At 39.2% G+C, this 26,719-nt stretch overlaps 1 protein-coding gene across 1 annotated transcript in view; it reads right to left on the bottom strand.

Annotated features, from left to right (window-relative positions):
• MDN1 (midasin AAA ATPase 1) overlaps window positions 1-26,719 on the bottom strand; it is a 170,898-nt gene that overhangs the window by 73,228 nt on the left and 70,951 nt on the right. The window contains exons 20-40 of the mRNA XM_046676076.1: window positions 26,087-26,200; window positions 23,793-23,940; window positions 23,418-23,528; window positions 21,702-21,853; window positions 20,996-21,174; window positions 19,944-20,152; window positions 19,613-19,759; window positions 18,246-18,387; window positions 16,788-16,922; window positions 16,567-16,705; window positions 15,553-15,691; window positions 15,108-15,238; window positions 13,638-13,782; window positions 11,690-11,819; window positions 7,567-7,785; window positions 6,679-6,876; window positions 5,026-5,234; window positions 4,229-4,351; window positions 2,022-2,219; window positions 590-697; window positions 31-219 (exon numbers count right to left, since the gene is read on the bottom strand). Coding sequence (XP_046532032.1) covers window positions 31-219; window positions 590-697; window positions 2,022-2,219; window positions 4,229-4,351; window positions 5,026-5,234; window positions 6,679-6,876; window positions 7,567-7,785; window positions 11,690-11,819; window positions 13,638-13,782; window positions 15,108-15,238; window positions 15,553-15,691; window positions 16,567-16,705; window positions 16,788-16,922; window positions 18,246-18,387; window positions 19,613-19,759; window positions 19,944-20,152; window positions 20,996-21,174; window positions 21,702-21,853; window positions 23,418-23,528; window positions 23,793-23,940; window positions 26,087-26,200 — 3,265 coding nt within the window. The remainder of the gene's footprint in view (window positions 1-30; window positions 220-589; window positions 698-2,021; window positions 2,220-4,228; window positions 4,352-5,025; window positions 5,235-6,678; window positions 6,877-7,566; window positions 7,786-11,689; window positions 11,820-13,637; window positions 13,783-15,107; window positions 15,239-15,552; window positions 15,692-16,566; window positions 16,706-16,787; window positions 16,923-18,245; window positions 18,388-19,612; window positions 19,760-19,943; window positions 20,153-20,995; window positions 21,175-21,701; window positions 21,854-23,417; window positions 23,529-23,792; window positions 23,941-26,086; window positions 26,201-26,719) is intronic.

Genomic DNA, 26,719 nt, shown 5'->3' with positions numbered 1-26,719 from the left:
AGAAACACAAAGAGCAAGCGTGAAACTCACCTTTTCCTTGTCTTCTCTGGTTCTCATTCTTTCACCATAGACCAAAAACACATGCTGACCAGGATCATAACACCCAGGGGACTGGTCAACCAGCATCAACTGACACCAGCGGAAAAGGTCTCGAAGGTTGAATTCCCAGGGTCCTCCTTTTTGACCCCATTTCTTCTCAACAGTCACCTCATGATCAATCTAAAAAGAAAATACTTTTACTGGGGAGCAAGCCCCACAGCTAGGCACTGTACTGAGTACTATCAACATGCTACAACTACATACATAATCTGAAACAGAAATTAATGGGCTTGATTCAGATTCTCCTCCTCCTAACGCAGACTTCTAAATGCCAGGAGTACCCAATAAGGATTAACATTGATACACACACTGGAACTGAATTACTATAAGCCTCAAACGAGTAGCTTGCCTTCCAGCAGAAACTTGTGGAATTCTATGTACTTTATCTTAGTTACAGAGACTGGCAATTTAGTAGTGTCCAGTGTTGAGAAAATGCTGGTTCAAATACAGCCAGGAAAACGAAGAATAATTCATACAAGTAGGTACTCACTTGGTTGTTGAAAGCAACCATTTTTTTAACAACATTTTTGTCAATGGCTGGAAACAGAGTACTGGCAATGAACTCCATGTCAATTACTGTAAGGGGATCCACAAAGACCTATAAAATCCAAAAATATTACAAAGATATGCCATCGTTTCTCTTTACCAAACACCAGAACTGACTACCACAACTTAAACAAAATTTTTATTTCACACAGAAGTAACAATACCTCAGTGATATAAAATTTTCAGTTATAGAAATTTCTTTTCTTGCATTTTTAGGATACAAAATCATATAAAATCTTTGAAATAGAGAGTAACAGGGGTTTTTTGGTTAGCTCCAGTCCAGTGAATTAGAGAAAAAAAGATAAATGCAATTAATTTTTTAAAGTACATTTGTTTTCTTTAATTTCCTATGTATTAGATAAAATGCTCTCAAAATTCTGGATGCTAGGTATATGAGTTCACCATAAAATCTGATCAACTTTTCAATATGTTTGAAATTTTTCATAATAAATTGTTCTTAAAAGACACTCAGTAAATTCTTAATTATCAAGTGACAGAGACATTAAAGAAAACTAACATCCAGAGGCATTTCCAAACCACTAGATTAGGCAAACTTTGAAAAACAGACGTCAAAACAAGTGCATGCATGTATATACATACACACACACACACACTCTTTCTCTCTCTCTCTCTCTCACCCAGCCCCCTGCAAATGAGAATAAAGGCAGTAAGCGAAGATACCAGATGTTAATAATGATCAACGAATGCTGGACTTTTTTATTCACCATGGTCATTTTCTTTTCTTTCTCACTTTTAATTAAAATGCATTGCTTTCATTATAAAAATTTTTTAGGGGTCGGCCTGGTGGCACAGCGGTTAAGTGTGCACATTCAGCTTCGGCGGCCCAGGGTTCGCTGGTTCAGATCCCAGGTGCAGACATGGCACTGCTTGGCAAGCCATGCTGTGGTAGGCGTCCCACATATAAAGTAGAGGAAGATGGGCACGGATGTTAGGTCAGGGCCAATCTTCCTCAGCAAAAAGAGGAGGATTGGCAGATGTTAGCTCAGGGCTAATCTTCTCCCCCCGCCAAAAAAAAAAAACAAAAAAAATTTTTTAATGTTTTAATAAATCATGTAGACACCTGAAAAGACTGGGCTTTATCCCTGAGCACAGTAATAGAATCCTGAAGAGGACCTTACTCTCCTCCAACTGGCAACACACCAGATCCTCTGCGACATAAGACAAAGGATTCCCACCAGAAGAGAAGTGATGATGGGCATCAGTCATATTAACATTCATCATCAAAGACACAAAAGTGAAAAGCAGATCACTGAACTGATCCTCTCACTCTCACAGTGAGAATCCCAATAGCTACACGCCAGCAGTCTTATCACCCTGACACCTCACCTTGGTCTCTGGGTAACAGCAAATCTTACCTGAGTGAATCTATTAAGGAAAGACCTGGGCAAGCCTTTCCTCCCACCGCCTTGTCTAAAAGGATTTTGACATCCAAAAATCTTTGTCTTTTCATGCTGCACTTGGAAACTCATTCCTAACTCAGGAACATAGATTTCTCCTCGGTGGTCAAAACAAGCATTGAGTCCTTCCAATACAGACTGAGAAGCCAGGTTAAGCTATTGGGAGAAGAAAGTGCATATATTAATTATATATCCCATATAACTATTTAAAAAAGCAAGGGACTAATACGCATAAAAGATAGTGTTATCTTCAGGAGGAGGAAGCTTAAACAATACTGGTAATATTCTGTTTCTTAAGCTGAGTGATGGGCTGCTATGTGTTTATCATTATTTCATATGTATGTTAGAGAGATTTGGGGTATATAAAACAGCAATAATTTTTAAGTAGGATGAATACTCAGATTAAATGTTTTAAAAGCAGTTAAAATATTCTCTAAAATTAAACTGTATCCACTATATGCACTTATATTGACTTACTTTATAAATCACAACTTACCAAAAAAACTTGCCAATACACAGATATCTCGTTTTCACACTCTGGGACTTTCAAGATGAGGTAAGATAGCTCTTTACATACTTAAAAAAGTAAGTATCTTTCTCAGTTTAAATACTGAATGTAATCTCCAAATGGGCTTCAAAGTCATGATATAAACTACATAAAGTAGATCTACATAGCTAATTCACCAACAGTTTTGTGAACAAGCAGTACAAATACAAGAAGTTTTTGTGCCAGATATGAAAAAAGCCACACAGACATCCTCAGATGACGAGTTCAGAGTCTAGGGATGTGAAGTATGGATGGTTTTCAAGTAACTTGGAAAAGTTTGATTGGGAAACTGTGAATCAGTAAAATGCAAATGGGCAAAAAAAGACCATATTGTATCAGAATTTCAAGTGTCAAATTTACAAAAGCACAAACTCTGCTGTATATTCCCAAACAGGTCAAGTTCTAAAGGCTGCTCTTAAGTGCGAGTGCAAATCCAGAATGCCTTGCAGTCCCTGGGTGCAGTCCACCATTATGAGTATGGTCAGTAGCTTTAAGCTTTAAAACTAGGCACTCTTTCTTCCTGGCTAATGATCATTCTATCAGACATCTTTTTCCAAAAAATCTGAAAAAAACAAAAATCAAAAAACAAACAGGGGCTGGCCCGTGGCTGAGTGGCTAAGTTCGCACACTCTGCTTCAGCAGCCCAGGGCTTCTCCTGTTCCGGTCCTGGGTGTGGACCCAGTACTGCTCATCAAGCCATGCTGTGGTGCCCCACATAGCAGAACCAGAAGGACCTACGACTATGTACTGGGGGGCTTTGGGGAGAAAAAGAAAAAAAGATTAAAAAAAGATTGGCAACAGATGTTAGCTCGGGTGCCAATCTTTAAAACAAACAAACAAACCTCTCTCTCCTTAGCATCTCCCCAAGATAAGTAGGAAGCAACTCAGAAGAAAAGGAATCCCCCAGCACTCCCCGACTTCAGACCCAAAAGGCTCTGAATCTAGGGAACCTATTAGGGACTGTGTCAGAAGTTTCATCTGTGGTATTTTATCACTCTAATAATTTAAGCTACACAGCTACTTCTAGCCTTTTCCTGAATTAACATTACACATCCCAAACAAACTCCTTTGGCCACAACTTTAAATTTTTTAATTTTGTGCATCACTTTTCCATCTCTCTAGCTGCCTGTCAGTCACAGAGATTCAGCACTTATCACGTCTCATGATGTGTTCTGTTCTTCTAGTCATAAATGTATCCAATACGCACATATAACATTAATAATTTTCTCACCATTTTTATGTCACTTATTATAACTTTCCCCAGCCTCTCTGTTGACATGAGGTAGTTAACTATTTATATCTCTGAAATAAATACAAACACAGAAAGCCTGCCAGAGACTAGAGAATAAACTAGTGAAGAGGCAGTTTTTCTCTGGAGGCTAGCTTACAAAGTAGGAGTGTTTGTAGGTTATATATAGAGGGACTTTCTTGTGCCATCTGGCAAGTGACTTTTCTTATTCTTAAAAAAGAAAACCACCGAGGATTCTTTTCATTAGAGAATTTGCCTTTACCAGCCAATAGTATGATCAACCATTGAAAAAAGCCCTAGAGCTATGAAAATTATGACTGCTCGTCACACTTGTGATCCCATCATTGGTACGATGGACAGTCCTCTCACCTCATCCAACACAACCCAATGGCCTGCCTTCAGAGCTGCCAGCAAGGGGCCATCACGCCAGGCAAATTCTCCTCCCTTGCCACCTTCTACAGGTAAATCTGCTCCAAACAGGTCTGTGATGTCCTTCAAGAGGGGGTAGAAATGGGGAAAAGTCAATATTACATAAAAAATTAACTAGATCCCAAGACGCTAAATCTAAAATGATAAGTACTTGGGCCCTGGGCCACTTTTTATTCTTACATCCAAGAAAGGACTAATCTTTACCAGGAGCCCAGACATGCCAAGAATCTTCTCATCATAAACTCCAGTATCAATTGTTTGGAGTTGGAGCTCTAGATCAATAGTTCTCAACTTTGGCTGTACTTGGAAATTAATACGTGAGCTTTAAAACAGAAAAAAGTAACAATGCCCAGGCACTGCTCCCAGACTCCATTCCAAGAAATTCTCATTTAATTTGTCATCTCTGTCCCATAATTCCACAATATTGTTTAAAGGTTATTTTACCTCTACTAGTTCTTTTAGAAAGGATAAAAATAAAGAGGGCCTATATTACAATAACTACTGAAGTGGGTAAGTCTCTCTCAAAAGAGTATCAGAATAAATATCCAGAGTGAATAATACTACAAATTTCAGCTATTAATGAATCCAGAAGGAGAATTAGTTGCTGTGGTCTTTATCACCATTAAATATTTGGGGTACTGACAATGTTATAACTATTTCTGATTAGGAAACTATAAATAGATACAAACATTACTGCCTATACCTAGCCCCAGCAGCTATAGCATGAATAAGCTTACCGTCTGCTCCGACAAGTTGATTCGAACAAGAGTATTGCCTGAAGCCTTTGCTAACGCTCCCACCAAACTCGTCTTGCCCACACCAGGGGAGCCCTCCAGGAGAATAGGCTTGTTCAGCTTTGTAGCTCTTAAGAGCCTCTGGGCATTCATAGCTGTGGTACCTGCGCTGAGCGCATAGTCGGCAATATTATTCCTGTGTAAGACAGGTCCTTAATTGGAGAAAAGAAAAGCCACATATAAGCTGGACATCACCAAATCATATATATATGTCAACTCAAGATTATAAAATTCCAAGCAGATTGTCAGTCAGTGAAGTACCATCTGTGGTGAAAATCCTTAGCTCTAGTTCAACATTCCCCTACTTTTGGGTCCATAAAATGCTTTACAGGAACAGCCAGCAGCATACTTTCTTCAACTGTGCCTACTACACAGATCTCTCCATCTCCCATACTCAAATCTATATATACAGAGATCTACATATAGGATGAACTGCAAGCATACACCTTTCCTTACACAACCTACACCTGGAAATACCACATGTACCATTTACCTTGTACTTATATTTTCCTAAAAGTCAGGTGGAAGCTAGGTGTACAGGCCAGATAGCTCCATATAAACAATTTCATCCAAGGTTTTTAGGCCACCAACACAATTCAAGATGCATCTTTAAACCATAGGTCCTACTGAAGTGCAGGACTAATAACAGTCCTATAGGGCTTAACATTTGTGCCACCATGTCTCCTGGAAGAAGTTTTGGGTACACCAGTTTGGAAGGAGTGGGGCTGGGAAAACATCTATTTCCTCAGCTATGGAAGGAAAAGCAAGGACACCCCAGTCCCAGGCCACTTGCATACAGCTCAGGGAAGGGATCTAACAGTGAGATCGTGGGGACGCCATCAGGGATGAATACTGCTGAAGAGGGAGAAGGAAGGGGGGGAATGTTCCATTCGGCCAGGAACCTGGGCTGGTTCTGTTCACCACTGAATCCCCATTAACTGCCAGTGCACCTCTACACATTTCAGGCACTCAGCAACGATTAATGTACGGAGGAAGGAAGGGATAGGAAATGACCCAGAGAGGGAAGCAGCAATCTGAAAAATTCAGTGCCTTGGAAAGATATGTATTTACTTTAACTGACTCATTTAAAATATTTAGTAGAGGCAACCTAGTATGAATGACAGCAAGGATTAGAACTCAAACTCCCCTGTCTTTCCCATCTAATCATTCATTCATTCATCCATTCACTCAATCAACAAAATGTTTTCTGAATGCCCATGACTGCCAGGCTACATGGCAGATGCAAGGGACAGGAAATATCCTTGCCCTCAAGGATTCACAAAACTGTTTTTGTAGGTGCAAATGAGGTTCTATAGTTGACACACTGTATGCTGAATTATCACTACATGAAAGCTCATTTTGAGCACCAAATAATAAACAAATGCATTTTTACAAGACAACTTATTCATAGATTAAAGACTATATCTTCCCCTGTTTTTACATGTTAGTTATATATTTTCAACCATTCACACAATTATAGTTATGCCAAGTCAGATTCCAACTCAGATAACTAGTTCAAAAACAACCATGAGTATAAAAGTCAAGTATCTACAATCCACAGAAAGAGAATCTTCATTTATTTAAAATCATTCTTACCCCTTGGTATAAAAAATGGATAAATTCCCCAAAGGTTATCTATCCCAGTGAATTCTTTGGCTTTGAGTCTGTCATAAATCTTCAATTCACTTTTCTGACATTCTGTAAGCCGGACTATCTTGGAAAGCTTCTTGATTAGGAACTTCAGACATTCTTTGCGAGCCAAGAGGGCAGTACCAAACCCAGAGGAAGTCACCCCTAAAAGATAGAGGATGAGATCATCAAACGACAGCATGACACCAAGCTTCCCAACCATTCAGCAGGAACTCTAGGGCAGGCTCCTGGGGAAACGAGGCCCAACTCTATTACAGCCAAAGTCTGATTGCTAGGGTAAGCAGTCCTAAGGAAAAGCCTGACTCCCCTCGCCCCACAATTTTCATATCATCAATTCAGCAGCAGCTTATTCAGTAAAGGACTCCAGTCACTCCATGATAAACCAGCCTGGAGAAAGATAACCAATGTTATCTATTGGTTATTTGGGTTTATATTTCTAATACTCATGGCTGAAAAACAGAACTTAAATATTGAATTTTATGAAATTATAGTAAACTTAAAACAAACTAAAGGATTCAGGCCCATTAACTATAAATGACCATTCATGTTAAGAATTATCTAGTCCTTCAGGAGCAAGGACATTTCCAGTGGTCTTCTTCCTATTCATAATCACCACTTCACATTTATTAAGTCCTTTGTCTATAAGTGATGAAGTTTTGGCGCGTCTTTTATACCAACCACCTATCAAAGACTACAAAGAAAAGGAAAACTCTTCTGAGTCTTGGAAATGTCTAAGTGATTCTATAAGGACTCCGGGTCAGAGGTCTGGGCTTACTCCATTTCATACTCCCATCTATCCCAACCCCTGTTCCCATCAGCTAACAGACAACATACCTGAACCTATTCCATCTATATACACCAGGCATGCGGCATGGACAAAAGATGTCACAGTGGAGACAGTCTCTGGCCTTTTCAAAGCAGCTTCCTCCTCCATTGTGTTCATGAAGTTAACCCAGGACAGAATATCTCTGATACTGACCACACACCTTCGGCCAAACTCCTGGTGGGTGAGCCAGTCAATGAAATCCAGCATCACCTCAGCTATGTCAGCCCCTAAAACACAAGGAAGCAAAAGCATTTGCTGTTCACAAAAGAGTCACAATGGAGGTTTGTAACCTAGTGCCTACAGATGGCCTAAAAGGGGTCTATGCTCCATGAGATTATATGCAAATTTTTGTGAGTGTAATTAATGCTTCTTCTAAGGAGAGCTCCACAGCTTTTATCATATTTCAAAGGGGTTCACAAGTAGCATTCTGCCCCTACCAAAAAGACAGAGAGAGAACTTGAGAATTACAGCCTAAGAAACTGCCCAGAAAACTGCTCAAAGAAATAAAGTGTTCACTTGGCTCATGTTCAGATACAATTTTGAAGGTAAGACACAAGATTTTAAAAAATACACAAATTTTATTATACTTTAAACTGATTCACTGGACTGATGAATGCCACATTTTCGGTAGCATTTAGTCCAGTTTTTTTTGCTTGTTTCTTTCATCTACTCATCAGTTAGAAGGCAGCAAATTAGAGAATTCACAAACTTTGTTTCATGACAAGTTAAATGACTATCCTAATTATCACAATTTCATAGTGTAAAATATTTGTCTGGAAACAAAGAAAATACTTCTTAAGCAGTATATATAGATTAAAGCAATGCCAATTAAATTTGGTATAGCACTCTATATAACTTCTGAAGTCAACAGTAAACATTCAGCTGAAAAGTACAAATACCAAAGAATGTTTTCAAACAGGAAAATGTGACAAGGAGTCAGCATTGCTGTAACTAAAGCAGACCACACAGCAACACCTTCAAGCTATACGAGAAGTGGTTAGAAGAAAAAGACAAATTATAGAAAAACCCAAAAACCTTTAGGAAGAACTTAAAACGACAACTCAAGGGAAAAAGTCTACTACAATAATGAAAGAAATGACATGCTGTTCCAACAACTAGATATTAAATACCAGTAATTGGATCCACCTTTCAAAGCGGAATAAATTTGAGGTAAATCAAGGACTTAATGAAAATGAGTAATTTAGCCATTATAGAGGGGAATTAAATCATAAGTATTGAAGAAACTGAAGATCATGAGAGATAAAGTGGATGGATTCGTTTAAGTATTTTTTTTTTTTAAAGATTTTATTTTATTTCCTTTTTCTCCCTAAAGCCCCCTGGTACATAGTTGTATATTCTTCATCGTGGGTCCTTCTAGTTTTGGCATGGGGGATGCTGCCTCAGTGTGGTTTGATGAGCAGTGCCATGTCCGCACCCAGGATTCGAACCAACAAAACACTGGGCCGCCTGGAGCAGGGTGTGCAAACTTAACCACTCGAACATGGGGCCAGCCCCCGTTTAAGTATTTTCTTATAACAAATATTAAAAGTAACAGGGGACAACCCTGTGGCGTGGTGGTTAGGTTCGCATGCTCCACTTCAGTGGCCCAGGTTCATGGGTTCAGATCCCAAGCGTGGACCTACAACACTTGTTAGCCATGCTGTGGTGGCAACCCATATACAAAGTAGAGGAAGACTGGCACAGATGTTAGCTCAGGGCTAATCTTCCTCAAGCATAAAAAAGAGTAAGATTGGCAACATATTTATTCAAAGCAAATCTTCCTCAGCAAAAAAGGAAAAAAAGTAACAATACAGAAACCTAGGTGATAAATGTAATAGAGAATATTATCCAAAAATATATAATACTAATACATAAATATGAAAATAAAAATATAAATTTTAAAATAGACCACATAGAATGCTTCATGTCACCCATAATTAAAGAAAATGAAATTTTAAAATACCCATTAAATTAATAAGGATAAAATAATGGTTTTCATGGTATTACAAACAATGAAAACTCCCATGTTGGAAGGACTGGCAAGCAGGCACATTTACTAAGTTGCTGGGAGCACTGTGAATGAGACTATGTTTCTGGAGAGCAATCTGAACATAACCAATGGGAGCTATGAAATTCCTTTTTTCCACTTTTAGAAATACAACTGAAGGAAATAAGTCTGAACAATATGTCACTTTAATGAAAAGAGAATGCTTTGAGAAGTATTGATCATGAGAGTGAAAGATTGGAAAAAGCAGCCCACATACCCTTCAGAAGTCAATTTTTTTTTAAATACATGAATTTCATGATATCTTTTCTGTTTCATTCATACTATAAACATGGATAATACGACTACAGAGATTTGCAACCAAAAATAATAAAATAAGTTGTACCCATAGTGGCACTCATATTTTGATTAAGATAATGCAATAAAGATATTTTAAGTACCACAAATAAGATGAGAATTCAATTTAGAATTCATAATATTTGAAAAATTAAATTCATGAAATCTTATAAAACTTTAAAGAAAATCTGGAAAAAAAGCTGTGTCTAGTTTCCTGCTTACATTGCACAATTTAAAAAATGCTTTTATGATGTGCCAATGTGATCCATTTCCAGATGACAAAACTGATAAAAATTATTAAGCGACTTCTCCCTTACTCCATGCTCCCTTGGAGTCTCTAATGCCTCCCCAGGGAAGTCTGCTGACACACAGCCTGGAAAGCCTGGAGTAAACAAGCTCCCTAAGGACAAGCAGGAGGCTCAGGGGTGAGTGCTAGGTGCCCCAATGCTCACTGCCCAAGGGAGAAACTGTTCCCTCAAGTAAGCATGAAGCCCACTGATGATGGAGCAAACATGGCAGTGTAATGGCAGCCACATCCTCCGCAATTCTTATCACAACCCAAATAACTTAACAGACGGGTAAGCAGCCCATAGGAGATTGGAGGTTACTTCCTTGGGGGATCCCAAGACAGAGCCGAAAGACAAACCATGCCTACTTAGCAATTTCTGTCTTCTTCCCCGTCTTTCACTTGAATTTTCACCATAAACGCACGTTGCAAATGGCACACAACCAAGGTAAGTCAGGGGTTCTGAGTGTGAGCCACGGACCAACATTGTTGGATCACCTGAGAACTTGTTAGAAAGCTAAGTTCTCCTGCCCCACCTCAGACAGACTGAATCAAAAACACTGAGTGTGGAGCCCAGTATGCTGTACTTCAACACTGGTGAGGCCTGGGGGACCCCAGCTGTTCAGGCAACACTGTGTTTACCTGTGAATGTCCAAGTTCAGCATGGGCCTTCTTTGCTCAGACGACTAAAGAGCTAATCTTTCCTAACACACCATAGGGGCTTGGATCCATGCAGCTGCGCTCCACAGCTGTCCTAGCTATTTTGAAGCTGTGCTTCAGGGTACCTTTAAAAAGCTGAGCATATCCATGAAGCCCAATCTCAAAGAAGCAGACATCCTTTTATATTCTTTAAGAAAGACAGGCGAAATGATCCAAAACTCCAGGTATCTGGCTTTGAGCCAGATCTAGATTCTAAATTTAGCCCATTCAATGTCTAGGATAAATATGTACACATGAAAGCAATCTAGGCTCAATTAAAAAAAACTATACAGTAAATGTTTTGACGCTTACTGGATATCTTAAGAATTATTAAATCTAGGTTGTAAGTATATGGGAGTTTTTAAAATCTATTCTTCTACTTTCCTTATTTGAAAATTTTCACAATAAAAATAAAATTTTTAAATAATACTAAGTGAAATGATAAATTAGTTGATTACTACTAAAGAAATACAGTTTAAAATTCTATAAACATTTTCTAAAGGTGGTAGTGATTAAAATGTAAACCACATTTTCCTCATCTTAGCCAAAAAATGCACCTTATATAAAGATGGCCAACAAGTAAAACAGTAAGAAAGCTAGAATTTGTGAAGAATGGACACTTTAACAGAAGGTAACAGGCTAGTATCCCATTTTCCTTACATCTATTTTGTTCCAATTTCCTTATCTTCTCCCTTCTCCTTACAACACACCATATATACATACTGCCAATGTCCTATACCACACCCCTCCCTCACTCCAACACCCAACTCTTCTGCCCCATTACTACCACCACCTGAAAACTCACCCTTATGATCTGTTCTGCCCAGAGACAAGCCTGGACGAAGATTACGGCTGATAATCTGAATTAGATCTTCACGGCTTGTGCTTTGAGGGCACCATATTTCTGTAAACCGGTTTCTTAAGGCAGGAGATAGCTACAAGGAACACAAATTCCAGTGTGAATTTAATGCCTCTGAGGAAAGCTGGAAGACAAACTCTTTGAAAGAATGTTAGCAGTGAGTCTGGCAAGTACCAGACGCTTCTTTTAGTACCTCTACTACTAGATACAATTTATTAAAGACCTATTTGTCCTGGTTCCTTCCATACGTTAGCTCCCTAATCTCCACCACACTCCCTGCGTCAGCATCACCATCACTTTATCTTTATAATCATGGTACAGAACCTCAAGGTCTTATAGAGTAAGTCAGGCAAGAAGGAGTCCAGCCCCAGTGGCAACTCCCAAACCTGAACACTCTCACTGAGCAAAGGCCCTTCCCTTTACTTTACCTTCAGTTACACAACCAGTGGCTGAGAGAAAATAAATGCTATCTTCCCATAGAGGAGAGCTGTCTGAAGAAAACTTTTATGTAGCTCAAAGGGAGTGAAATTTTAAGGAGGGATATATTTTACCTCTTGTATAACAAAGAATTATTTAGTCCCTGCAGTCTTAGGGCCGGTCCCTCAGTCTGGATTCCTCTAACCCTTCCCCAGGTCAGTTACCTCCATTCACAAATGTCTGCCATGCCACATACACGTAATTATTAGTTCATCACCACTTTCCTTTCACTTGATGATAATCTCCATCCATCGTCCACCTGGCCAGCCAGAGCAGGACCAGGAAGAATGCCTGTACTCAGGAGCAGCTCGATAGAGACCCAATGAACATATGATGTTCCTCATCACCCTCCAACAAACAGAGCCTCTGATCTTTGGGATCCCACCTTGTTCTGCTTGCTAGGCATGCAAAACCAAAACATAGCTTTCCCTTGGGTAAAAGTTGGCAATCTTTATCTAAGAAACACTTAAGCTAACCTGACAGGCAAGTTAACGCACACAACCTTGAAATCAAATCTTTCAGTGCTATTTCCACTTGCCTAGGAACTAGTTTTCCTGGATTTTTCTGACGTATTTTATTTCTTCTCTTTAGAATATTTCTGGAAGCACAGTGATAATCTTTCTTCTTAAGCTACTGAGGAAAATTAAGCCCAAAACATCATATTCAAATTTCAGGCACCCACTAAGTTAATAAGGATCTAATTGCTTTCAATTCCAATCGAAGCCCGTTTCTTACCACACTACCCTTTTCTTAACTTTAACAGACCAGGATTCCACACACAATGCAGACTTGTCCACAGAGAGGCTTCTCGAACCCAAAAGCCCATGGGGTCTGGGGTGTTGGCTTCTGGCTGGATCCTAACACCACCCTCTGAACAGAACGAAGTGCCTCTGCCGTTTCCTTTACCAACAGTCTGAAAGTGACCCACATAACCCCTGAGAGAACAGACATGCACCATCTGCAAAACCAAAGAGGTTCCTGGCTGCAACTTCTTTTTTGTCACTTTAAAATCACTCATACAGCCACAGCCGTATTTAAGAGAGTAGACCTTAGAAGCAGAGCTTGAGATTACATTTCACTTTCAACTTTTCTCATCCACGAAACTAGGAAGATAGCTCTCACTCAGAGCTCTTGTGAGAATTTCTTACGGTAACATACATAAAAATCTGGGCAAAGTGACTGAAAAAGATTTCAGGCACATATACAAAGTGAGGCATCCAATAAGGAAATGTTTCATCTGTCAGGATTACTTTTTAACCTTATAATGATTCTAGAATATCTTGCTGGAGTTTTATCCTTTACCCAGCTTACAGCCAACATAAAATTCCAAATTCATTTTTACATACTGTATTCATGAGTGCCAGTGAGCTGAGGTCAAGAAGCAGAAAAAAATTATGCTTCAAGAATGTAGTTTTACCTCTTTTTTTCCAAAGTCACCCCCAGGGTTCATGGTTGCTAGGATACGGAACTTCTTCCCAGCAGTCAACAGTTCTACCTCATTCTCCTTGTCCTCTAGGCTTCCTTTCTCAGCTAATACCAGAGACTTTTCCACTTCAAGGACACTGAAAGACAGAAAAAGTGGAGAATATAAGACTAGAAAAGGCTTACATATTCCATTTTGTGGTCTTCAATGTTCTTTAAAAAGAAAAAACAGTTATCTCCTCTGCTGACCTTTCTCTTCAGCTGCTTGCTACCACAAACTTCAAAATGACTCATTATCTCAATTCCTGTGTTATGGAACAATATTTCTGATTAAAAAAAATGCTTTTTTCCACTTATGCCCTATTAAGGCATTTGTTTTAAAAATGGGTGTCCTGCATGCAAATGTTTAGGGCAGCATTATTCATAAAAGTAGAAACAACCCAAATACCATCAAGTGGTGAATGGATAAGAAAATATGGTATATCTACACAATGGAATACTATTAGGAATAAAAAGGAACCAAAAACTGATATAGACTCCAACAGGGAGGAACCTCAAAACATTAATGCAAAGTGAAGAAGAACTATTTATATGAAACGCCCTGAAAAGACAAATCTAGAGAGACAAAGTAGATTAGAAGCTGCCTGGAGCAGGAGGTGGCATCAGAGATCAACTGTAAATTGGTAGGAGTACTCCTACTGGGATAAAGGAAATGTTCTAAAACTGGATTGTGGTGGTCACAAAACTCAGTAAATTTACTAAAATTGGTTGAATTACATATTTAAAATGGGTACATTTTATGATATGAAAATTGTAACTGAATAAACAGAGGAAAACCACTATATACATCAAGATCCATATTGGTCTGAGGCTTTTTTTGTTTTTAATGATTTTATTTTTCCTTTTTCTCCCAAAGCCCCCCGGTAGATAGTTGTGCATTTCTAGTTGTGGGTCCTTCTAGTTGTGGCATGCGGGATGCCACCTCAGCATGGCTTAGATGAATGGTGCCATGTCAGCACCCAGGATTCAAACCGGCGAAACCCCAGACCTCCGAAGCAGAGTGCACGAACTTAACCACTTGGCCATGGGGACGGCCTCTAGTCTGAGGTTTTGAGAGGCTTTACAGCAATAACACCTAGAATTCTGATTCTAGTCTTTCCAAAAAAAAAAAAAATTAAGATAGTGTCCACACAATTTACCTTACAAAAGAATTTTAACTTCAGCTCATTAGTTTTAGCCCTGCCATCCCCTAGTCCCATCTTGCCGATTAGTGACAGCAAAACAGAAAAACTAGGTCTCTTAAAGGAGAGCCTGAATGGTAAAGCCAAAAAAAGCAGTAACTCATTATCATTTTCAGATATTTACTATGCACCTATGAAGATCCTTACTGTGCATAAGAATTAATTTCTATAAAAACCAGACCAGCAAAACCATTAAACAGAGGGCAAACCTCTCAGGCATGTACCTGTTAAGTCTTTCCAAGACAGAGTCATCAGCCAGTGAAATCTCATCCAAGAGGAAAAAGCCATCCTCCTTCATGGCCAGAACTAGAGGCCCATCATGCCACTCAAAGAGTCTTGAGGTGTCAATTTCTTCCTACAATTTGGACAAGGGGGTGAAATTAAAGGGCAGGTGGCTCCACAAGACCATACACATGTAGCTAGTTGGTATGTGCTGGAATAAAGTGGTCATTCTGCAGAAAGTAAGGATCTGAGAACAAGGGACAGAACCTGTACAACAGGGTGCTTGCGAAGGCCCCTCGCAGACCAGTAAAAGCCTGAAGATAAGATACATATCAAACCTGGAATCAAACACCCCACCATGAACAAAATCCCGGAGGTGACTCATGCAGAGAGTCAACTACAGTTCTTTAAATGAATAAACACATCATCATTTGCAAATGAACAAACCTTGTCCTTTGGCTTCTGTCTCACCGGTCGCAGCCCCCCCAGGAAGTCCGATGTCTCCATGTGTAAGTGGCAGTTGACTGAGTATAATTTCTGATTTGCCAAGGCTGCAAACACCTGGCAGATAGTAGTTTTCCCACACCTGTCAGAGATACACACCAGATCAACAATGAGGATGAACTCCAAATACACACCCACAAACACCTCAGTCAGCAAAAATGGGGAGCCCTGGTGAGAGCCTCACTGTGGCGGCAGACACTGCCGGCCAACACAGGACTCTGCAGCCCTGGCTCAGGGTGCCCTCCCTCCCATGTTCCCTATCCAGCATGGCACATACTTCAGGAATTCCATCCTTTCCTACTTCTACCAACAACAATCAAGGGATTGGAAAGAAATTCAATCCTGACAGACTTTCAAGCGAATCTAGCTCATCTGCTGTTATCCTCTACACATCTATAGAATGCATGTCACTGTTTGAAAGAAGTAAATAGAAAAATACAGTCCCCGGGTCAGCCGGGTGGTGCAGCAGTTAAGTTCACACGTTCTGCTTTGGTGGCCTGGGGTTTGCCAGTTTGGATCCTGGGTGTGGAAATGGCACTGGTTGGCAAGCCATGCTGTGGCAGGCGTCCCACATATAAAGCAGAGGAAGATGGGTACAGATGTTAGCTCAGGGTCAGTCTTCCTCAGCAAAAAGAGGAGGATTGGCAGCAGTTAGCTCAAGGCTCATCTTCCTCAAAACAAACAAACAAACAAACAAACAATAAAAAACAGTCCCAATGATAATGGTGCAAGAAATCATTCTTTTCCACCACAAAGGTCTGAAGGTAGAGGAAAGTAAACAGATCTCGTGCTTGCTGCTTTAAAAAAAAAAAAAAAGAAAGGAAGAAAGGAAAAATGAGAAAAGGAAATGCAAAGAAAAACAAAGATTGCTTTTCTGATGAGTCCTTCCAAGATAACTCAAGTAATCCTAAGGAATTGAACTGAACCCTCGTAACAAGCTATTGTCACAAACTTTACCCGGTATCTCCAACGAGCAGCACTGGTTCACCAAATTCCAATGCCCTTCCCACCAGCATCGCCAGTCTCCGCATGCCCTCAGTCCACACGATGTGGTTAAACTTAGACTCCAATGTGGATGTCTGAGTAGACAATTTACCTATCAAAGGCAGAATAAATATTTACGTTCTAACATGAGTACAACTCAATTCATTCCACTCTAAATATTTTGGCCTACTCACTCAGCGATTTTAGGACATTTTCTTTGGAGAAGAGGGATTGAGGACACAACTTTTTCTTGAAATGTTTCTGAAGGACTTCTCGAATCACATCAACCTCCTCCTGCTTCCTGACTCGGCCCGCCAGAAGCATAAAACCTTAAAGGAAAAAGAAAAATGAGGAACTGTCAAGCGGCAATACCAAGGATGCTGAAAATACGAGGCAACAGCAAGTCTCAGTAGCTGCTGCTGGAGAGGAAATCTGAAGAATTACTTTGGAAAACTGGGAGAAGTTATTACAACTAACCATATGCCTGCCCTATGCCCCAGCAACGTGACTACTAGGTAGACCCAAACACAAACACATGTGTGCACTAAAAGACACATACAGCAATGTTTAGACCAGCTTTATTCATAGTACCTAGAAAGTGGAGATGACCCAAACGTCCATCAACAAGAGAATGGATAAACATATTATGGTATCGCCATAGAATGGATTATAACATAATAATAATAAAAACAGAATGAAGTTCTGATATACATAACAGCATAACTGAATCTCACATTAGGTTGCGTGAAAAGAAGCCAGAGCCAAAGAGTGCATGCCACATGACACTCTTTAGATGAAGCTCAAGCACAGGCAAAATCAATCAGTGGTGACAGAGCACTGGTTGCCTCTAGGGGAGGTAAGACTGTCAAAAGCCATGAAGGAATCTACTTCGGTACTGGAAATATCCTAAATCTTGGCCCAGGTGGTGATTTACATGGGTACATACATATGTAAAAATACATCGAGCTGTACCTGAAATGACAGAGCACTTCACCCACTTTATGTTATACCTTAATAAAAGAGTTTTTTAAAGATGTGTTCCTCCCTCTCTCTACTCTTTACCAGTAAAGAAGAGAAAATAGAACTCTCATGGGTTAGTTTTATTTACTCTCCTTGCTTATTAACCACTCCATCAATGACTCATCACCACCTTTCACATCAGAAGATTCTGAAATGCTTTCTATCCCATCATGAAGAGGACTAAATAAATTCTCCCCAAGGATTAAACCAAAACAAACAATCCTGAGTCTCTGCCTTCTCTCAGAACTCGGACATTATCCGAACCATCAGTTTTCTGTATGTCTTTAAGGCACAGGTACGACTATCCATGGTCACCACTTCACAGAAGGGCCACAAAGACACCACCAACCACCTGCCTAAACTCCTAAAAGCATGGTGCCCACATCCCAACTCTCACATGTGGCCACCTGAAGCAAAGAATGAGAAAATCTTAGCAACCAAAACATTAGCACGTAGGCCTGCAGGAACAGAAGCACTTAAAAAGCAGTTTAGATTTGAGAGAGAAAGGCTCTGTTTCTGAACACCTAGTAAAATGCATGTATTGACCACAATCTGGGCAAGCTGTGTTTTAACAAAAAAGTTAGATATCTAACATAACTTCACAGTTTGACAACATTTGATTGGGAGCATACCATCATTGGCTAAATGCTGTAGCCAGTCATATTCCTTCTCAGTCTGTTCAGCCAATCTGTACCTTTCAGCCCATCGAAACAGATCCCGAAGGGTGATAAAGCCCTGCTTTCCAGCAAACACGGAAGAACTTCTGCGATAGGACTGTTAAAGTACCAAAACAAATGAAAAAAGGCAATGGCAAGCATATAGCACAACTTATATAAAATTGCTAACAAATTTAAGCTCCCAAAAAATTGATTCATTCCACTGAATTAAGATTAATTTTTTTAAATGTAAATGGACTATAATCATTTGAAGAAAAATTTCAAACTCATGGATAAAGAATATAAATAAACAATGGCAGGCCAGCCCAGTGGCACACCGGTTAAGTTCACACGTTCTGCTTCAGCAGCCTGAGGTTCACCAGTTCAGATCCTGGGCATGGACGTATGCACCGCTGGTCAAGCCATGCTGTGGCAAGCATCCCACATATAAAACAGTAGAGAAGGATGCACACGGATGTTAGCTCAGGGCCAGCCTTCCTCAGCAAAAAGAGGAGGATTGGCAACAGATGTTAGCTCAGGCCTAATCTTCCTCAAAAGAAAAAAAAATGGAATTCCACCTCATATGCCATACAGAACAAGATTATGAAAATAATACAAATGGTAGCAAACAGGGAAGAAAATCAATCCCATAGTGTGGGACCATAGAACTAAGAATGTTAATTATTCTTAGTTTTCTAGAAAATAATGTGACAGTGAACAATTCTGATAAAGAACACATTTAATCCCATAAAATAAAATAAATAGGATATTCAAATAAAGAAAACACACTGTAGCTTTGCAGCTGATAAGGGAGAGCACAAAAAAAGTCTCTCTTTAGTTATGTCCATTCCAGGACTACAGCCATTTAAAAAACAAAGCCTGCAGTCTGTCAATGCCAAATTCCAACCTAAACAAAATGTTTCAATATTATCCACAAATAGGGAACTGTCATCATATTCAGTCATGCACTGCATAACGACCTTTCAGCCAACGATGGACCACATATACGACAGTGGTCCCATAAGATTAGTACCATATAGCCTAGGTGTGTAGTAAGCCTAACAATGCATTTCTCAGAACGTATCCCGTCACTAGGCAACATATAACTGTATACCTAGCAAAAAAACTGATACTAAATTGTGGATTTACAAAACAAAACCAAAAAATGGATATTAATGGAATGCATGCTAAAGATTCATTCTCTGAAAAAAATAATTAAGGATGAACTGCTGTTTCTATCAAAAAAATAAAGGATGAACTGCTGTTTCTATCTGACGAAACTGTCAAATTTTGATACAATCAACACATTCCATTTGAACTTAAGTGATAGAGAGATGAAATACCTGAAGATCCAGCATGACTTTAACCAACTTGCTGCAATAGGAAGGTGGCAAACTACACCGCTTGTGCAAGATTGTTTCTAATTCAGAACTAGGCAGTTCATCAAAGTGCAATTCCACAAACCGATTCCTGAAGGCTCTAGAAAGCATCTAGGAAACACACAGAAAAAACATGATAAAAAGAGCCTTTTCATCTAATTTCCTAAATGGAGGCTCTGTTATTCACCACAAAAAAAAATCCTTCAAAAAAGGTAGAAACATCTCAGTCTTACTAAGAAAGATTTACTACTTGATGCAGTAACAAATGGGAGTAATGGGGGTAAATGCAACACACCTTTCTGCCTCCATAAAGTCCTGGTGGATTCTGGGTAGCAAAAAGCATGAACCGAGGGTGTGCTTTAACAACTTCTTGTGTTTCTGTTATGAGCAATTCACGGTTGTCATCCAACAGTCTGTTCAGTGCCTCTAACACGTCAGTAGGGGCCAAATTTAATTCATCTAAGATAATCCAGTAGCCCCTTCTCATAGCATCAATAAGAACACCTTGTTGGAAATAAACATTAAGAATTAGTGCATAAATCAGTCCAAAGTTTTAAAAAACGTTATGGTACAAATCAACAAATCCTAGATTATCATTAAATTTCAAAGCAAATTACTCTCTGCAGCTAGTCATGCCCCAAAATAATTTACGATGCTGAATATGAAGGAAGCATAACTTTCAATTGAAATTTTCCTTATTTCACACAGAGGCAGAGCCAATGGGGACAAATATCACATCTCCAACTTATTTTTTCTCCCTATGGTCTAATTTCATTTAAATCACCACATTCTCATATCTATTCTCAGGTTCCCTCTATTCAAGACGGCTGAATATTCTTGAGTCTCTAGGAAATAAAGCAAAAGTTCAACTGCACTCTTCAAAACTTGGCCCTACGGGGCTGGCCCCGTGGCCGAGTGGTTAAGCTTGTGCGCTCCACTGCAGGCAGCCCAGTGTTTCATTGGTTTGAATCCTGGGCGCGGACACGGCACTGCTCATCAAACCACGCTGAGGCAGCGTCCCACATGCCACAACTAGAAGGACCCACAACGAAGACTATACAACTATGTACGGGGGGCGCTTTGGGGAGAAAGAGGAAAAAATAAAATCTTTAAAAAAAAAAAAAAACTTGGCCCTAGTCCTATGTACAGCTGACAACATTAGCGGGGCCCCAAAGGAAGCTGGACCTTCAGCCAACACCCCTTAACTATCATATAGCTCAGGAAGAAAGAAAAACTAGCTGTTCGGGCAGAGGTCCATGTGCCTCAACTGGAAAGAATGAAGAGTGCTCGGGGAAATGGGTCTGAAAAAATGAACACGTACACCCACAGAACAGAATAATAACCCACCTTCTTTAAACACAAGCTTCCCTGAGGAGTCGGACGTGTAACAACCAATATACTCCTGAATATCCGTGTGTTCGTGATTGTTAATACGCACACAGTCATTACCAGTAGCTGCAGCCAGCCACCGGATCAGGCTTGTTTTACCAACTGATGTCTCTCCCTGAATCAGCACTGGATAGGTTCTTTAAAATGTCAGCCAACAACGCAATTTAAGAAAAAAGATAGAAACCAGAATTAATTCAAGTGGTATCAAAAAAAAAAAAAAAGACTATATCATTTTTCTTATATACCTATGCACTAATGGGATGTTTCTTAAGCCCTGAAAAGTTTCTATGTAAAATGCTTCCTTAGAAAATATTGAGGAAAAAAATTCTAACCTCTCTTGCACTACTTGTGAGAAACAGTAAGTGGAACTAGCTGTTACTCACTTAACAAATAATGAGTGATGAGTATTCATCAGCAAAATACTGAAATCCAGCCTTAAAGATGGCCAAAATAATCTGCAGCCATATGGCTCCCACCAAAGATGCAACTAGCAACCATGATTTGTGTCAAGAGAAAAGTGACAGCACTGACTTTAGGAAGTAATTATTCACTGAGTCAAGGAATAACAATAAAGCACTTTAAAAGTTAAGGAACTTAAGACTAGAATGTCATCAACGCCTATGCTGGTAAAACTTCAGAGCAGCAAGAGAAAAGGTCCACACACCCTGCAGAGACCACTCGGACTATATCTCTCAGGTTCAGCTTGACAGAAGACGTAAGAACGTATGTCTCATCTATTGTAGGTTCCTTGTCTCCCACCGAGATCCAGTAGCCTTCGACCTGGATAAGCCGACCTCCTTTTGGTTCTGGAATAGGCTGAAAGACACAGAAGTTAAGAGAAATAACCCACAGTCCCATGACAACTATGGCATTCTTTCAGATAGGGGCATAAAACAGGAAAAGAAGCTGTCACCAAGAATGCTGCCTTGTTCTGGATGCTTCCAACATTAAAATCCACGGATGAAATATGAAAATAAAATTACTCTGAGGAATGAGAACAAAATGATACATATATTGGTTTTAAAATTCAGGTGGGGGTAGGTGGCTTTGTGGAAAAATTTGAATCAAAATAATTTTTCAGACAGTTTATGATTTAGTTCTCTTATTTCACCTACCAAAACTGTCACCCTGATTTAAGTATTTTAGTCAAAAAAACATGTATTTCATATAAACCATGTTCCCCAAAAAGAGGGCCAGTGTGTACTGACAGAAGGGAGCTTTGCATTATTATATTCTGGATCCCCCAGAAGACATTAACAATAACAGCAATCCTCCAGAGAAACTAATCTATTAAGGATAATATTGTGGATGACGGCATAATCTTTTTGAAGATATACTGGAAGTTATTAAGTTGATTTACACAAAATTGTCATTTTTATAGATCAAAAATAAACATGGTCAAATAGTAGTCAGATCTATAGCTAGAGAAAAGTGCTTAGAATATTTAGTCCCCTGACTTGAAGCTACAATTATAGGCACCACTTTTAAGGGCTCTCCAGTTGACCTAGGGAGCAGTGGGAAAAAAGGATCACTAAGCCTTCATCATGTGTAACCATAAGCAATACACACAAAAAACGAGCAAGTGGAGGAGAATGGTATTGGAACAATAATCAAAGCAAGCTGGAGTCTTTTCTCAACATTTATGCAGGTCATCAAAAGTAATGAATACAATGTGTTACTTGCATAATGTTTTAAAAGGAAAAAATATTCACTCCAAAGTAACCATAAGTCCCAATGGCTCATTCTTCCTAAAGAGCAAGCAATCAACATATAAACAAGCCAGCTGATGAGCCAGTTTCTCTCAGCCTCTTTCAGTCCCATGCTATTCTGCAATTTCCTGTCAAATCGAAATGATTGTTGTATGTAATAGAAAAGAAAAAAAAATGCCCAACCATCAATCAGAAGGGAAATGAGTACATAAACTATGATGCAAGCAGACAACGAAACGCTGTGACCATTGGAAAGCACGTCACAGTGATCTCTGGTGTAGATATAAAAATATATCCGTGACACAGTTAAGCTAAGAAAGGAAGCTACAGAACATTCATGAGGTAGTCTTATTGATATCATTTATATTAGATATATATTAGAATTTACCTTGATAAATCTACATACACACACACACACACACACGTCAGGATTGAATATATAAGAAAATAAAATACACACACATAATTTAGACGGAAAAGACTATAGGGTTCAAATCTCTAAAGAGTAGGATTCTGGGAATTTTCACCATCTAATGTTTAAATTTTCTGGAATAAACACATTATACTTTGATAATTAGAAAAAGTTTCGGAGAAAAAACCAAACAGCTGAAAATCTGACAATTCAGCCTTTCACTTACGTGAAACAAGTCAAAAATCAAAAAAGAACATACCTGCTTCAGCAGACTTTTAACATTGCCAGGTACAATGTGTTGACAAATGAGCTTCTGAACTATTGGGTGTGATGCCCTGGCAAGCTGTGTTAAGAAACCCAAACAAAAGCCCTGGAAAAAACACAAATTTGCATAATAATAATTACTCTTCTGGAATAAGAAGCCAACTTATTTCAGGAACAAAATTCAACCTCTTTGGTGGTGCTGGTTCCCAGAACAACTTTTAAATTTGGTACGATGGTAGAAAAAGGGCAGGGCAGCTCTGGTATGAGATGTTCTGGGCTAATCTGACTAAATGGAAAGGACAGGAAAATCCGGCTGGTGCATTCCCCACTCCCTCTTCCCATGGTAAGCCAAGATAGACTTTACAAAGACCTCATAGAGCGAGCGCTGGATGTTGCTACACGGATTGGAGGCCGCAAATCGCAGGGCCCTGCACAGAGTTCGGAGGCTGTAGTGAGGTTTATGGCCCGTCCCGTCCACCAGTTTGGTCCCAGAGTCTTTCCGCACAGCTGTGTAGAAGCTACAAAGAGGATGCAGTTCACGTGATTTTATCAACTAGTAGGTATTCACTATTTGCTATTGTTCCCATTTCCCTACAAAAGGTCCCAATAGCCATTTTTATAGATTAGATGGCCAAGCTTACATACAACTTCCAAAAGCATGCATTAAAACCTCCCAGACACTTTTTGAAATCTACTTTTACACACTTGGAGGCTACCCTTCAAAATAATAAAATGAAGATCAATTTCCTTTAAGATGGAAAGAGGAGACAGTGATTCTTAGTGAAGAGATAGTGAGATATGAGAGGCCCTTAGCAAGAATATTTGAGGGCAGGAGCCGGCCCGGTACTGCAACAGTTAAGTTCGCACGTTCCGCTTTGGCGGCGTGGGGTTTGCTGGTTCGGATCCCCAGTGCGGACATGGCACCACTTGGCACACCATGCTGTGGTAGACTTCCCATATATAAAGTAGAGGAAGATGGACATAAATGTTAGCTCAGAGCCAGTCTTCCTCAGGAAAAAGAGGAGTATTGGCAGCAGTTAGCTCAGGGCTAATCTTCCTCAAAAAAAAAAAAAAAGAAGAAGAAGAAGAATATTTGAGTGCAAACTCAGAGTTCCAGAGTCGGCTCTGTGATGAGGGGCAAATGGAGGACACGTGTAATCTACAATGGTGACGGATGAGCACACAGAAAGCAAAAGTCATGGTGTTTTGAAAGGCTATGGATATGGCTACAATCAACAGTGAGAAAATGTTAAAAAGCACGAAGACATCAGGACCAATACTATTGTCATCACCACACACTTCAGAAGTCCAGAAGATGACTAGATGGAAGAAGTTTCAGACTGAAACATGAAGTGCAAGAAAGTCAAAAATTCATGAAATTCATGATCAGGTACCACAAGATCATGAGCAACCAAAAATGTGTCATAGATGGAGTTTCAGTTCTTGCCCCAGTGGAATTTGGCTTGCCTCTTTGTAATCTGGCTATGTGTTCTTTCTTTTGTAGAACGAATCTACACTCCAGAAGTCAGCTGCTATATACGGAACATCACTACTAGTATTATCAGCACTTTGCAAGAGCCTCTGCTTTATAGCCACACTGTTTCATCCCCAGCTTTTTGAATTTTAACTACACATATTTATACTTTTATCCAAATATTCTTTGCTAACAAACAGTGTTCCAATTTTAGGTTGTGGTGTGATAAACCATTCCAAATCGTTCTGACAAATGCTTCCTTAACTAATCTATTTAAAACAGGGCTCTGTCTTTATTTTCTAATGCCCAGTTTGCTTTACGTGTTATTTTTCTTCACTTATCACAACCTAAAATTATAGTATGAATCCCCCTGTTTACTGATTATCTTCACCTCTAGAATTAAAGCTCCATGAGGAGAACCCGGATTTTGTCTGTCTTATTTACATCTATATCCCTGGCACCACGGCAATTCATAATTATTTGTATAAAAAATAAGGAACAAACCACAAAATGCAAAGTAGAACACTAAGATGATCCTATTTCAAAACCTTTATGTATTGTATATTTCTTTCTGGAGGACACAGAAAATTAAGTGACATGCCCAAGACGACAGAATTCATTTCCGACAGAACCAGTACTAGAATTCAGGTTATCTGATACAAAAGACCGCAGCCTTTCCATATGGCATACAAAAAACTGAGGGAATGTACTCAAACTAATGCACCAAGCCACATACCCACTCTGTTCTTTATTTGGCTAAGCCACTATTAATTCCACACCTGACTTGGTCAATTATGTCAAGCTTTCCTTCCCCCACATCCCACAAAGCTAGTATACAAACTGCAAAAAGTAAGATTTCATCAAGAAAGATCAAAACACAAGCCATTTACATCTCCTCCAGGGATTCAAACTCTTAGCTATGAATACAGAAGCAAGTAGGAGAGCACTGTCTAATTGTTTACATATTCTCATGGATAGGGATTCATAAGCTTTCTATGCAGTTTCCTTAGGAAAACACAAGTGAGTTCATAAGGTTTCAACTTTAAAACAGAAATCTAAATAATAATCCTTCCATCAGTCTTCTCCACTTAGAAGCAAAAAAGAAAAGAAAGAAAAATACATACGCAAGAGCACACATTTTTATGTTCAGAGGAAAAGTTTATAAAAATGAGACCCCCAAGAGAACCTACTTTATGATTCCTTGCACTGTGCTCTTGTTCACACTCAACCCTTTCAGATAATCCACAATAAGAATCTGTAAGTCTTCTTTACTTTCCAATTCTTCTACATAAAGTTCTGTGAACCTGTAAGACAATTTCTACATAATTAACACATTTTAGGAAATTAATACAGCTATTCTGACAATAGAAAAATACAAAATAGATGAGGGTATGTAAACTCACTTTAACTGCTTATAGTATAAAATATAAAAGCCTTTCAACTTGAGATACAGATTGACCACAGTGACATAAAAGAAAATGTAACTATTACCAAAAATCTATTATTACTTCTATGCAATGAACTCTTCTAGGTATAGTCCTTGCAAGAAACAGTTACAAAAATAAGACTTATTTGTCTTTATTTTCAGAAGTTGTTTTTGATCATAATTACATGTAACAAAAAATACATGCAACAAAAAATCCCCCCCCATCAAAAATACAATAGCTGGAGCAAAGGAAAATATGCAATGTAGTTTATAAAATTTTCCTAAGAAGCTTCTATTACATTTATAATGAGGGAAGGGATTTAAGAAAATCTTAACACTATTTTAAAACTCAAAATTCAACAGGGGCCGGCCCCATGGCTGAGTGGTTAAGTTTACG

The sequence above is a fragment of the Equus quagga genome, chromosome 11 (assembly GCF_021613505.1).
Source record: "Equus quagga isolate Etosha38 chromosome 11, UCLA_HA_Equagga_1.0, whole genome shotgun sequence".
Taxonomy (NCBI): domain Eukaryota; kingdom Metazoa; phylum Chordata; class Mammalia; order Perissodactyla; family Equidae; genus Equus; species Equus quagga.
Note: the sequence above shows the minus strand (reverse complement) of the source record. Positions and strands in the feature narration are given on the sequence as shown.